The 14,488-nt window shown below is 40.9% G+C and overlaps 1 protein-coding gene across 7 annotated transcripts in view; it reads left to right on the top strand.

The window, feature by feature from the left end:
- Positions 1 to 14,488, top strand: part of phf21ab (PHD finger protein 21Ab) — a 62,063-nt gene that overhangs the window by 19,162 nt on the left and 28,413 nt on the right. For 5 of the 7 annotated variants that reach the window (XM_036950659.1, XM_036950656.1, XM_036950678.1 and 2 more), the window contains 3 exons: positions 7,032 to 7,190; positions 9,133 to 9,384; positions 9,792 to 9,890. In XM_036950659.1, coding sequence (XP_036806554.1) covers positions 7,032 to 7,190; positions 9,133 to 9,384; positions 9,792 to 9,890 — 510 coding nt within the window. The remainder of the gene's footprint in view (positions 1 to 7,031; positions 7,191 to 9,132; positions 9,385 to 9,791; positions 9,891 to 14,488) is intronic. The other 2 variants (XM_036950669.1, XM_036950675.1) reach the window with 2 other exon arrangements.

The raw sequence follows: 14,488 nt of genomic DNA, 5'->3' as shown, positions 1-14,488 counted from the left end.
TATATTTGAGATTCTTCAAAGTAGACACCCTTTGCCTTGATGACAGCTTTGCTCACTCTTGGCATTCTCTCAACCAGCTTAACCTGGAATGCTTTTCCAACAGTCTTGAAGGAGTTCCCACATATTCTGAGTACTTGTTGGCTGCTTTTCCTTCACTCTGCGGTCCAACTCATCCAAAACCATCTCAATTGGGTTGAGGTCGGGTGATGGTGGAGGCCAGGTCGTCTAATGCAGCACTCCATCGCTCTCCTTCTTGGTCAAATAGCCCTTACAGAGCCTAGATGTGTGTTGGGTCAATGTCCTGTTAAAAATCAAACGATAATCCCACTAAGCGTAAACCAGATGTGATGGTGTATTGCTGCAGAATGCTGTGGTAGCCATGCTGGTTAAGTGTGCCTTGAATTCTAAATAAATCACTGACAGTGTCACCAGCAAAGCACCATCACACCACCACCTCCATGCTTCACGTGGGAACTACACATGCAGAGATTCATCTACTCTGTGTCTCACAAAGATTTCCACCGGTCTCATGTCCATTGCTGGTGTTTCTTGGCCCAAGAAAGTCTCTTCTTCTTATTGGCATCCTTTAGTAGTGGTTTCTTTGCAGCAATTTGACAATGAAGGCCAGATGCATGCTTTCTCCTCTAAACAGTTGATGTTGAGATGTGTCTGTTACTTGAACTCTGTAAAGCATTTGTTTGGGCTGCAATTTCTGAGGCTGGTAACTAATGAACTTATCCGCTGCAGCAGAGATAACTCTGGGTCTTCCTTTCCTGTGGCGGTCCTCATGAGAACCAGTTTCATCATAGTGCTTGATGGTTTTTACGACTGCACTTGAAGAAACTTTCAAAGTTCTTGAAATGTTCCGGATTGACTAACCTTCATGTCTTCAAGTAATGATGAACTGTCGTTTCTCTTTGCTTATTTGAGCTGTTCTTGCCATAATATGGACTTGGTCTTTGGCCAAATAGGGCTGTCTTCTGTATACCACCCCTACCTTGTCACAACACAACTGACTGGCTCAAATTCTCACCAAGAAGGAAATTAATTATACAAATTTAACTTTTAACAAGGCACACCTGGCACACCACATGGAATTGAAATCAATTCCATGTGACTACCTCATGAAGCTGGTTGAGAGAATGCCAAGAGTGTGCAAAGCTGTCATCAAGGCAAAGGGTGGCTACTTTGAAGAATCTCAAATATAAAATATATTTTGCTTTGTTCAATCATTTTTTTTTGTTACTACATGATTCCATGTGTGTTATTTCACATTTTTGATGTATTCACTATTATTCTACAATGTAGAAAAAAGTCAAAATAAAGAAAAACCCTGGAATGAGTAGGTGTGTCCAAACTTTTGACTAGTATTGTATTTCCACACTGAACTTGGAATAGTAATGTGAAAATTATGATAATGCTCTTTTTAGTGTTAGAGCTGTTTTTAGAAGACCTGTTTTTTTGGGATGGTGGGTGTTTTGGCCTACTTGGTGACATCACCAGGCAGTAAATTAGTTAACCTTTCTGATCTCCCCATCCCGGATCCGGGTTCGTGAATACAGACTCAAGCTCATTACCATAACGCAACGTTAACTATTCATGAAAATCGCAAATGAAATGAAATAAATATGCTAGCTCTCAAGCTTAGCCTTTTGTTAACAACACTGTCATCTCAGATTTTCAAAATATGCTTCTCAACCATTGCAAAACAAGCATTTGTGTAACAGTATTGATGGCTAACGTAGCATTTAGCATTAGCATTCAGCTGGCAACATTTACACAAAAAAACAGAAAAGCATTCAAAAAAATAATTTACCTTTGAAGAACTTCAGATGTTTTCAATGAGGAGACTCTCAGATAGCAAATGTTCAGTTTTTCCTGAAAGATTATTTGTTTAGGACAAATCGCTCCGTTTTCTGCGTCACGTTTAGCTATGAAAAAACCCCTGTATCCAGGATTGTGTAAATCTATCAGCAAGCTCATTAGCATAACACAACGTTAACTATTTATGAAAATCGCAAATGAAATGAAATAAATATGCCATCTCTCAAGCTTAGCCTTTTGTAAACAACACTGTCATCTCAGATTTTCAAAATATGCTTCTCAACCATAGGAAAACAATCATTTGTGTAAAAGTAGCTAGCTAGAGTTAGCATTTCGCGTTAGCATTTAGCGTTAGCATTAGCGTTAGCATCCAGCACGCAACATTAACAAAAACATAAAAGCCTTCAAATAAAATCATTTACCTTTGAAGAACTTCTGATGTTTTCAATGAGGATACTCTCAGTTAGATAGCAGATGCTCAGTTTTTCCAAAAAGATTCCTTGTGTATTAGAAATAGCTCCGTTTTATACATCACATTTGGCTACCAAAAAAAATCCATAAATTCAGTCCTCAAAACGCAAACTTTTTTCCAAATTAACTCCATAATATCGACTGAAAACATGGCAAACGTTGTTTAGAATCAATCCTCAAGGTGTTTTTCACATATCTCTTCATTGATACATCGTTCTTGGACACATGCTTTCTCCCCTGAATCAAATGGTAAAGTAGAAGCAGCTGGCAATTGCGCACCGAATTCGACGCAGGACACCAGGCGGACACTTGGAAAATGTAGTCTCTTATGGTCAATCTTCCAATGATATGCCTACAAATACGTCACAATGCTGCTAAGACCTTGGGCGAACGACAGAAAGTGTAGGCTCATTCGTTGCGCAATCACAGCCATATAAGGAGAGAATGGAAAACAGAGCTTCAGAAATTCTGCTAATTCCTGGGTGATGCATCATCTTGGTTTCGCCTGTAGAATGAGTTCTGGGGCACTTACAGACAAAATCTTTGCAGATTCTGAAACTTCAGAGTGTTTTCTTTCCAAAACTGTCACGATATTCGTGACAAAATATCGCACTTAAAACGGGCACGTTTTTTATCCAAAAATGAAATAGCGCCCCTAGAGCTCTAACTGGTTAATAGACCAATAACATAGCTAGTTTTCAGTTTTCCTCTCCACTCAGAACAATCCACAACACAATTCTTGCTTGAGAAGTTGCTCATTTCTAAGAAGCTATTTTTTAAAATTTTAATTGAAAATAATCACAGTAAGGTATATAATTGCTACCCAGAAATGATTTGATATTGAGATAAAAACGGCTGTATTAGACCTTTAACATCATATTCGAAGATACCCACAAATTAATTATACATGTTTAAATTTTAACAGTTTGTCTTAAAGGAAATATGCACCCATTTTGAATGTTATATAATTTGTAGGCATCTCTGAGCAATGTTCTATCAATTCCTAGGGTCATTTCATGTTTATCTGAGCTCTTGCTCATTTATCATCGAATCACAGCCTACTTCGCCAAACGGGGGATGATTTAACAAAAGCACATTCGCGAGAAAAGCACAATCGTTGCATGAATGTACCTAACCATAAACGTCAATGCCTTTCATAAAATCAATGCACAGAAGTATATCTTTTTTAAACCTGCATATTTAGTTAAAATAAATTAATGTTAGCAGGCAATATTAACTAGGGAAATTGTGTCACTTCTCTTGCATTCATTGCACGCAGAGTCAGGGTATATGCAACAGTTTGGGCTACCTGGCTCGTTGTGAACTATTTTGCCAGAATTGTACATAATTGTGACATAACATTGAAGGTTGTGCAATGTAACAGCAATATTTAGACTTAGGGTTGCCACCCGTTCGATAAAATATGGAACGGTTCCATATTTCACTGAAAGAATAAACGTTTTGCTCATAAGCATTCATTCAAACTTTACTGCGTTTGCCAGCAGGTCTTAGCAATGCTTGAACCACTGTTGTTTATGACTTCAAGCCAATCAATTCCTGAGATTAGGCTGGCAATACTATAGTGCCTATTAGAACATCCAATAGTCAAAGGTATATGAAATACAAATGGTATAGAGAGAAATAGTCAACGCGTCATAATTCCTATGATAACTACAACCTAAAACTTTGTAACTGGGAATATTTTTTACATTTTATTTCACCTTTATTTAACCAGGTAAGCTAGTTGAGAACAACTTCTCATTTACAACTGCGACCTGGCCAAGATAAAGCAAAGCTGTGCGACACAAACAGCAACAGAGTTACACATGGAATAAACAAGCGTACAGTCAATAACACAATAGAAAAAAAGAAAGTCTTTATACAGTGTGTGCAAATGGCTTGAGGAGGTAGGCAATAAATAGGCCTTAGTAGTGAAGTAATTACAATTTAGCAGATTAACACTGGAGTGATAAATGAGCAGATGATGATGTGCAAGTAGAGGTACTGGTGTGCAAAAGAGCAGAGAAGTAAATAGAAACAATATGGGGATGAGGTAGGTAGATTGGATGGGCTATTTATAGATGGACTGTGTACAGCTGCAGCGATCGCTTAGCTGCTCGGAGAGCTGATGTTTAAAGTTAGTGAGGGAAATATAAGTCTCCAGCTTCAGCGATTTTTACAATTCGTTCCAGTCACTGGCAGCAGAGAACTGGAAGGAAAGGCGGCCAAAGGAAGAATTGGCTTTGGGGGTGACCAGTGGGATATACCTGCTGGAGCACGTGCTACGGGTGGGTGTTATCGTTGATCAGTGAGCTGAGATAAGGCAGCGATTTACCTAGCATAGACTTATAGATGACCTGGAGCCAGTGGGTATGTAGCGAGGGCCAGCCGACCAGAGCATACAGGTCGCAGTAGTGGGTGGTGTAAGGGTCTTTGGTAACAACATGGATGGCATTGTGATAGACTGCATCCAGTTTGCTGAGTAGAGTGTTTGAAGCTATTTTGTAGATGACATCGCCAAAGTCGAGGATTGGTAGGATAGTCCGTATTACTAGGTTAAGTTTGGCGGCGTGAGTGAAGGAGGCTTTGTTGCAAAATAGAAAGCCGATTTTTGGATTTGATTTTGAGTCTGGAAGGAGAGTTTACAGTCTAGCCAGACACCTAGGTATTTATAGTTGTCCACATATTCTAGGTCAGAACCGTCCAGAGTACGGGTGGGGCGGGCGTCGGGGGCCTGTGTAATATGATTCCAACATTATTCCTATATTGTCCTTTTGCTCTTTTGATGACTCTGCGGAGGTCATACCAGGACTTCTTGTACTTATTCCTGTCCTCGGGCGTAGCCTCAGGGTTGTCTACGATAGCTCTGTGTTGTTAGCTTGTCAATGTTATCGGCGTAGTCTCTAAACATATTTCAATTAGCACTAGCAAAGCAGTCCTGTAGCATAACCTTGGATTCTGGTGACCATTTCTCAACGGAGTGAATCGTGGATACTTCCTGTTTCAGCATCTGCTTGTAAACAGGAAGCAAGAGTACAGAGCCATGATCTGATTTGCCGAATGGCGAACGAGGGAAGGCCTTGTATGCTTGGTTGTGGGTAGAATCGCAGTGGTTTAGGACTTTATCGCCCCTAGTGGTGTTGGAGACGTGTTGTTGGAACTTGTCTTAGTGATGCCAAATTTGAAATCGCCGGCAAACAGAAAGGCAGCCTCTGAATTGGCAATGTCTGAAGAAGCCACACTATAGTAGGTCTATGTGCTGTATGGACCATGTGGTGTGTTTTTTTTCTATTTTCTTTCTTCTTTCTTTCTCTTTTTTTTTTATTCTCCCCCTTCCTGCTTCTCAGGGGCATATAAGAACTTCCCTCCCTCTGCCTCCAGCTGAGCCCTCCTGGCTGTCTCCCTCCAATGTGGAGGGCTCTAACAAAGGTTACTAAGAGCTCAAGTGTAGCTCTCAAGTGTCCACAGGACGAGACCGTTTCAATCGCATCTTTGAGGGTTGCCCTTTGATGGGCTAGTAGGCTATTTATACCGACCATAAAGATGCTTTTCCCCCAGATTCTCCTACAACGGCTGTCTTGTTTGCTGTTGAGGTAATAGGGCCAACTATGGATGTCAGACTTGATTTATAACCCTATTTGATTAACAGTATTTAAGGCTACCCCCTGCCAGGTCCCATAAAAAGGACAAACACACAGTAAATCGTCCTCTTCCCCCCCCCCCCCCCCCCTCCAGGCTGCTGTTTAAAGGACTCTTGATTAACATGGAAATTGGCTTCTTGGCAAGAACACCAAGCCATGTCTCTCCGGGAAAAAACTGCCAACAGCCTGAAGCATGAAAGGCAGCAAAGCGATTTGCTGAATCTCTTGTTTGTAGCACGTTTTGTTAGATTGGCTCTGCAAAACCACTTTAGGCGCATCCCACTTTTCTTTCTTCAAGCGAAACCCTCCAATGCAGAAAAAAAGAGCAAAAGCTCTATGCAGACTGCAGATAATATAATGAGCAAAGAGAAGCAGTTGGAAGCACAATTTTCCCCCCAAGAACAGGAGACGGTGCATTTGCTTGCTTCAGACCAGCGCACGTTGTGGTTTTCCTCTGTAAATGCATATCCAATGGCCTAAGTCAGGTTCCATGGGTAAATATTTACCAAAAATTATGAATGTGCACTGCAACAGTACTTATTTCATACTTGCTTGTTCCCCAGTCTCTACCCTTCCTCAGAGCAGATCTAATTCCCTGTCCGGAAGAGCATTTTGTGTCTTCATAATAGCGGAATTAGCCGTTGAAGTGACTTGGCAGTGTCGTGGATGCTAATTTGCTTTTTTTACTCTTGTGAGAGCTGCAGTTGATGCCAAGGTGAAAGGTCAGAGTCTTCTCGAATTTAAGTCATGGAAGCCTGTTTGATCTTGAAGCCGAGGAACCATCATCACATTTTGGTATTCTCAACGTGAAATAACCAACTTGGTCAATGTAAAACTAAAGAAAGTTCTAAATGTGCAGGGATTTTGATTTGACATCCAATTTTTTGCAAATGTTAATGAGTCTTGTTTAGTTACTCATACGTTTTGAGTGAGTGGTGGGGCTAAAAAGGAGGTTACCCGAGCACCTTGTGCTGCGACTTCTTGACACACTTCTCTGCCTATCCGCTACACCCCTCCCCTCTGCTTTCCCCATCCTATACACCCCTCTTTCTCTCCCCCTCTACTCTCTCTCCCCCTCTCCCTTCTGTTCTCCAGAAAAAGGTGGTGGAGCAGCTGAGGAAGGACCTGCTGGTGAAACAGGAGCCGGAGGTGAAGGTTCAGGTGCTGGCTACAGACAAACACGTACTCCAGATCCCCTCCTCCACTACTCTGCAGGCCCTACAGCAGACCACACACACCCAGGCCCTGCAGCAGGTAGCCACACAAGTCCACAGACACTGTCGACCTCTACTCAATTGCTTGTTATGTTGCACAGAGGCTCGTAACTTTGCAGTAGCCTACACAAGGTTTGCAAAATTCACTAGGTTTTCAGAAATCCCCGTTAGTGGAACGTTGCAATGGAGAGATTTTTGGTCATGTTTGTGGAATTTGTGGAATTTTGCAAACCTAGCCTACCCTAGCCTCAAACTTGTCAGTGTTCACAAACTTGTACTACTATAGAGCAGGGGACATCAACCACTTCTTACCCAGGGACCCCCTCCCAGGAAAAATGGTGACCCAGGGAGCCCCATCATACGTTAGCAAAAAATGGTCTTATCATCAGGTCAATGATAATGGCAAGGAAAAGTAATTAACATTTGTAAATGAATAGATTTTGACCTCCCACAATATAATTGGAAGAGGAAGTGTAAACTCTTAACAGCCTGTTTTCTAGAAAGGTAACTCCAAACACATTTTATTGTTTAGCTGGTTAATCGACTAAGGTCGATGTCCACATGGAAATCTAATTGGCATAATAAAATAATCCCAATAAAAGTCTGTCATCTTAAGCTAGAGATCTGTTATTTTACATTGGATGTATCTCAATCCACCGCATCCACCTATGTAACACTTCCCCGTTTGTGGTGAAAGGTGACCGAGCTTGAGCGGTGTTTGTCAGACCATGAGACATCCCGAAAATCGGTCTTCACACATAATCGTTTGTAGCGTCCGAACGGTTTGGCCTAAGTATGACCCCTCTATGGAAAGATGAGACACTAACGAGCACGTACATGTTGCTCTAGGGCGCCCACAGGCCTCAAGACTCATCTGAAAGTCCCCCGGGTACCAGTTGAAAAAAATGTATGGGAGTGTTTAGTGTAAATAAATAAGAATAGGGGTTTAAATACATTTTATATTTGTTTTGAAATTTCAAGTGGTCTTAAAATTCTAAATCAAATGGCAAAATTATCCTTGGTATGACTTTTTTTAAAACAATCCCATATAGCTTAGTAAACACCCCCGCCCCCCCCGGCCCAGTTTAGAGGGTCTCAGGCTATATATATCTTATCTTGACAGACTCTTCAGAACACACCTCCTTTAGATTTTTTGAGGGGGACTATCTGTTCTATGTAGCAAATCTGTTATTCATTACTAATATTGGCTAATAGCAGCAAGGCCAAAAAAAAAAAATTTCATCAATTATTTTTCGGAATTGTTTTGGATACTACAAGGGGTCTTTTTACATTTTTTTTAAATCGAACAGAAAAATGGTCCTTGGTATGAGCTTCTTAAAACAATTAAATCACCCTAAGAAACACCATCAGAGGCCCCTGGTCAAAAGTGTCTGACTTTCTGGGTTGTTCCTTGTACTGACATTAGTTACGTTATGAGATGTCCTTCAGCGATGCCAGTTCTTTTCGGCAGTACTACTTCGTTCTCAGACCTTGCAAACCTCGATCCCCACTAGACGGACACAGCTGTAAAACCTCAAACCTACGTCATTCATGGCTCTGTAGATTTATCTCTAGCTCTTAGCGCAATGGGAAGTGCTCAGCTGGCAGGTTTCCTGTGGCGTTTGATGTAATCAGAGCTGCGTATGTCTGCGGCGCTCCTCTGGCTCAAGCCTGCCTTCATGGCAATGGGAAACGACTTGGCCGATAGACTTGCTGACTAGGCCCTGTTCCTCTGGGTCCTGTTGAGGGGGAGGTAGGGGATTGAGGAAAGGGAGGGGACTCCCTACAGGGAATGGTTTGAAGTTAGCCCTAGTATTGAGTCCCCAGGCTTCACATTACAACATTTGTTGTATCTAGCTTAAGCAATCTCACTTTTCCACTCCCTTTTTCAACACAATCTCATTACTCTCTTCTATTTTTCTCTGTGCTCCGATGAATCAACTATTTCCTTCTTTCTTTCCTTTCTCTCCTCTCTCTGTCAGAAGACGCTGACAGTCACCCCAGTCATCTCCACTAAGACTCTACCTGTAGTGCTGAAAGCTGCCACTCCCACCATGCCTTCCTCTGTTGTGGCGCAGCGCCCTGCCACCGTCGCCATGGTTGCTGCCATCAGCCATGCCTCCAAGCCTAGTGTCGTCAACTCCCAGAACACACCAGTGAACCTTCAGGTGGCTAGCAAATTGACCAATCAGTGTTTTGAGCCCGTCCGACTGGTGTCGAAGAATGCACTTGTGGTAAGGGTCATTCATTTCCTATCATTGTCATCTTTTCTAGTTCAACTCTTTCAAACACTTATATTATAACTGGTAGCAGTTTGGGGACCCCAAAGTGTTTTCAAATTAAGCAGTAAAGATTCAATCTGTTTTTTTTTTGGTCTCTTACAAAGTTTATTAGAGAGAAGTGGCTAGAACTATCCTGTGTAGATGTGTATGGAAATATGCATGGTCAAAATTGAGATTTATTTTATTGAAAACCATGTCTCTTAATGAGGAGGTGCTTTGGGGCAGTGGTGTGTGGTGGCGCTTGGTACAAAGTCATCTTTCTCTCTGTAAAACTACTTGCAGAAGTCGATGAGTATAGATAATAAATTGTCTGCAGCTCAGGTAGAGAGAATACAGTATTTGCTGTGGTTTTGTCTCAGGTGCAGGCCACCACCACCCCCACCTCAGCACAGCCAATCAAAGTTCCTCAGTTTGTCCCTCCTCCTAGACTGACGCCTCGACCCACCTTTCAACCACAGGTGCGTCCCAGTAAGACCCGCCCCCTAACCTTAATCCCCACCAACAAAGATTTTCTATTATATTGACATGATAGTGAAGTGACCGCTCTAACAATGGAAATGCATGTCCTCAAATGTGGAAGACAGGTGGGAGGAGGCCATGTGGCAGGCGGGAGAATGCCATGTGTGTCCACCTATATCAGTGCATTGGTAACAACCATTACGGAACTTATATTAGATCAAATAAGCTTTTTAGCAAATTAGCTATTACATTTTTTGATTGACCAAATTTGACACTCATTGACCTCTATACAAGAATTTGTGGGGTTATTTTACTATGAAAATATATGCACTCACTACTGTAAGTCGCTCTGGATAAGAGCGTCTGCTAAATAAATGACATGTACATTACCGTGGACAGATTTTGGGCAGATAAAAACCTCTCACTTTGCCGCTTCCACTCTGCCATCAATACAATCCAATGTGAGAGTGGCCACATGAAATTTAAGCTTTTAACTCAGCAGTCACTAGAGGGCGACAGTGTACACAAGGACAGTGCAGTCAGTCTTGGCTCCAAGTTATTGTTTGTTGCTTTTTTCATAACCTTTCCTCTTGTCTTCTATTGCTTTCAGAATGTGTGCTTGTGTTGTTGTATTTGTCTGTGTTAATACATTCCTTTGCTGCTGTTGTGTGTCTTTGTCTTTATGGTAAAATCTCTTGTTGTCCAGCAGCTTCTGAATGTTTTGCGTTTTGGCTGTTGGTATAAGGATAATTCCACGGTAACAGAGTGATGCTGAGACTCAAATGTTTCACTTTTAAAATGTATGTTAAACAAAAACCAATGATTGCTAAGTTAAACAAACCATACAACTCGATAGCTGGATGTACAAGGACTACTTTTAACAATTTCCACAGAACATTTGACAAACACATTTACCCGAAGACCAGTGCAGATCAGGGTTTCCGTTAGGAAAATGTGGTGTCGGACAACATTTTGGGGATAAAAAAAAAAAAAAACGGTCATTTTGAGGGACCCATATACGGGACCCATATACGTTGGGTTCATAACCCATTAGGGCATCTACCCACGGTGCTCAGAATGATGGAAATCACATTTAGATTATGGTAATGGGTCTTAACAGAAAATGCAACTCATGTAACGAAGAAGCCAATAAAATGTATATTTCAAACGTTTGCCAAAGTGCAATTCACGAGAAAAGACCATTCTAAACAGCGCATCTGATAGCGGTTCCATATGTCACAGAGATCTGTTAGAAACTTAGAAAGAGGGCAATCTAAAGATGCAACAACTATGATGGTTTGCTAATATGACTAGGATTGTGCTTCTGGACAACGAAATAAAGTTTATATGAAAACCAATAGAACTGGAGAGAAATGTCATAGCGGTGGAAAATGGAAATAAATTGGCCGAAATTATGTAATTATCCCTGTCTGTACAGAAATAAATAAAATGATTCCAAATATTTCACCAGAAAGCCTGACTAAGCCACAGAGGAATCGAGGATCAGTAATTTATTTACGTTGCTGTGGATTGTTTCAAATCACGAGCTCGTCGGCCTATGCCTATTGGGGAAGCCTGCAATTTGGGCATTGCGCATGGCAATAGGCCTTGCTTATTATTGACTTGCTGCTGTCAGTGAAAAGCATCTAAAATGTCTTCAGTACAATAAAAAAAATTGTAGATATAGGCGAGTCTCTCCAGAATGGCTCCGCTGTCTCCCGCAAATTCATGCGCAGTCATTGTTTCATTGAGTGAATTGTTTGCCCTTCAAATTTTCGGGGGGGGGGGGGGGATCAATTCTCCATTACATAGGTCACCAGTAGTAAATGTACCGTTAATCCCTGTCAGTTGGTTACATACATTTCTGTTAATGCATGTATTATTTACAGTCTTATCATTTACGGAGTGGAAATGTTTGCACAGTTCACAACCTGCTACACCTATAGAAACAAGTTTTGGCTTATTCCATAATCTGTCTTTAGTTTGGAGTGCTCCATGTGAGCAATGAGTGTGTCAGGTTTCTCTGTCATGATAATGTTGAGGTAGCGAGCGCGCCTGAGCACGCATAGAAGTACCTGGCCTGCTGTGTGGAAATGTAGGAGAGTTTTTTTTTATTTATTTTTTTAACATCCGTTCCGAATTATAATATATCAGCTTCGATTTATTTTTGGCAATTGCCAGTTTACAGAAACCCTGGTGCAGATGCAAAGTTTAACATAATGACAATTTGTTCTGTTTGTGCCATCATTCTGTTACCAGACTTTGCGTCTGCACTGTTCTTCGATTAAAAAAAATAATTAAAAGTAGTCGTGCATAGTTGCATGTTTTGTTTAACCCTTTAAAACCCATAGCGGCCGTCAACTGCCTTTCTTTAAATGACTTTAGCCGCTGGGAACAGTCTTGTTTTTCTAACAATAATATTGGTGTCAAATATCGCAAAATGTAGTTGCTAACAACCTGTTGTCGTATTCGCGTGGCTGTTGTCATCAACCGGAAACTGGGGTATGTTTTAATTTGGACTTTTAAAAGTTGTGCCGAGCGGCTACGATTTTTCACTGTGGATACGTCCACAGTTTGAAAGCGATGATGTCGAGGTGAGTGAAATAAGTAAACAGCAGATATGTTTGGTGTTGATGTTAGATGCTGTGAAACAGCTCTCAGCTTAGCAAATCCTGTCATGATGAGCACATCAACAGTGGAGCAGGAGCTTGAATGATTGCGGTCTCTCATGGAAATAATTGCAGTGTTTTGCTGGATATAGTCTAGAGGTTGACTGATTTAATTGGCAAGGCAGATTAATTGTGGCAGATTTCAAGTTTGGACACTGATTATGGCCGATTACATTGCAATCCACTGCGTGGCAGGCTGACCTGTTACGCGAGTGCAGCAAGGAGCCAAGGTAAGTTGCTAGCTAGCATTAAACTTATCTTGTAAAAAAACAATCACTCTTAACATAATCAGTAGTTCACTACACATGGTTGATGATATTACTAGTTTAACTAGCTTGTCCTGCGTTGCATAGAATCAATGTGGTGCCTGTTAATCTGTCATCGAATCACAACCTACTTTGCCAAACGGGTGATGATTTAACAAAAGCGCATTAGCGTCAGGGTATATGCAGCAGTTTGGGCCGCCTGGCTTGTTGCAAACTGTGTGGAGACCATTTCGTCCTAACAAAGACTGTAATAAATGTGCCAGAATTTGACATAATATTGAAGGTTGTGCAATGTAACAGCAATATTTAGACTTAGGGTTGCCACCCGTTCGATAAAATTGGGAATGGTTCCGTATTTCATTGAAAGAATAAATCATAGTTTCCGGGTTTGACCATATTAATGACCTAAGACTCGTATTTCTGTGTGTTTATTATATTATAATTAAGTCTATGATTTCATATTTAATAGAGCAGTCTGACTGAGCGGTGGTAGGCAGCAGCAGGCTCGTAAGCATTCATTCAAACAGCACTTTCCTGCGTTTGCCAGCAGCTCTTTGCGATGCTTGAAGCACAGCGCTGTTTGACTTCAAGCCTATCAACTTCGAGATTAGGCTGGCAATACTATAGTGCCTATAAGAACATCCAATAGTCAGTATATTAAATGCAAATGGTATAGAGAGAAATAGTCTTATAATAACTACAAGCAAAAACTTCTTAACTGGGAATATTGAAGAGTCATGTTAGAAGGAACCACCAGCTTTCATATGTTGTCATGTTCTGAGCAAGAAACTTAAACATTAGCTTTTTTACATGGCACATATTGCACTTTTACTTTCTTCTCGAACACTGTCTTTGCATTATTTAAACCAAATTGAACATGTTTCATTATTTATTTGAGACTAAATTGATTTTATTTATGTATTATATTAAGTTAAAAATAAGTGTTCATTCAGTATTGTTGTAATTGTCATTATTACAAATATAAATATATAAATCGGCCAATTCCTCGGTATTGACTTTTTTTGGTCCTCCAGTAATCGGTATCGGTGTTGAAAAATCATAATCGGTTGACCTCTAATATAGTCAGGTAACTAGTTGGCTGTTTTGTCTTATTTCTACCAATTTAATTCATATGGAAATGGCCCAAGCTTCTTCCTATAGCTAGCTAGTTTGTCAGACAAGAAAAGTTGTATGTGGCGGTAAATTTGGTCTGCGTTTGCGAAGCGCCAAACTCAGCTGTCACTTTCACTAGCTAGTTATATAGACAACCAACTAACTAGCCACCAAAATGGAGATGAAAGTCATTTGTGTTCATCTGTTGGACTTAGGTCCGGGTTTGTCAAGTTTGCTAGGTACAGATGTTCATAGGATATACATTGCCTCGTTTTCCTATTATTAGACAGCCTAGCTGTCGCTTTAGGGTAGATGCCCGTGCATTTGAGCTCATATGATATTGCGTTGCGTTGATATTTGTTTACATTGCCAGCGAAAAACTTGCTTGTTTTGTCATGTTACTACCGATTCAATTCATTTGGAAACTGTCCCAGCTTCGTAACTAATCAGTCAACACTGGCAAACTCTGTAGTTAGTCTGTCAGGCAAGAAAACGAGTTGAAGGCGACATTGTGCTTCGCTCATAATGCTGTCACTTGATCGTCTCACT

The sequence above is a fragment of the Oncorhynchus mykiss genome, chromosome 2 (assembly GCF_013265735.2).
Source record: "Oncorhynchus mykiss isolate Arlee chromosome 2, USDA_OmykA_1.1, whole genome shotgun sequence".
Lineage (NCBI taxonomy): Eukaryota > Metazoa > Chordata > Actinopteri > Salmoniformes > Salmonidae > Oncorhynchus > Oncorhynchus mykiss.
Note: the sequence above shows the minus strand (reverse complement) of the source record. Positions and strands in the feature narration are given on the sequence as shown.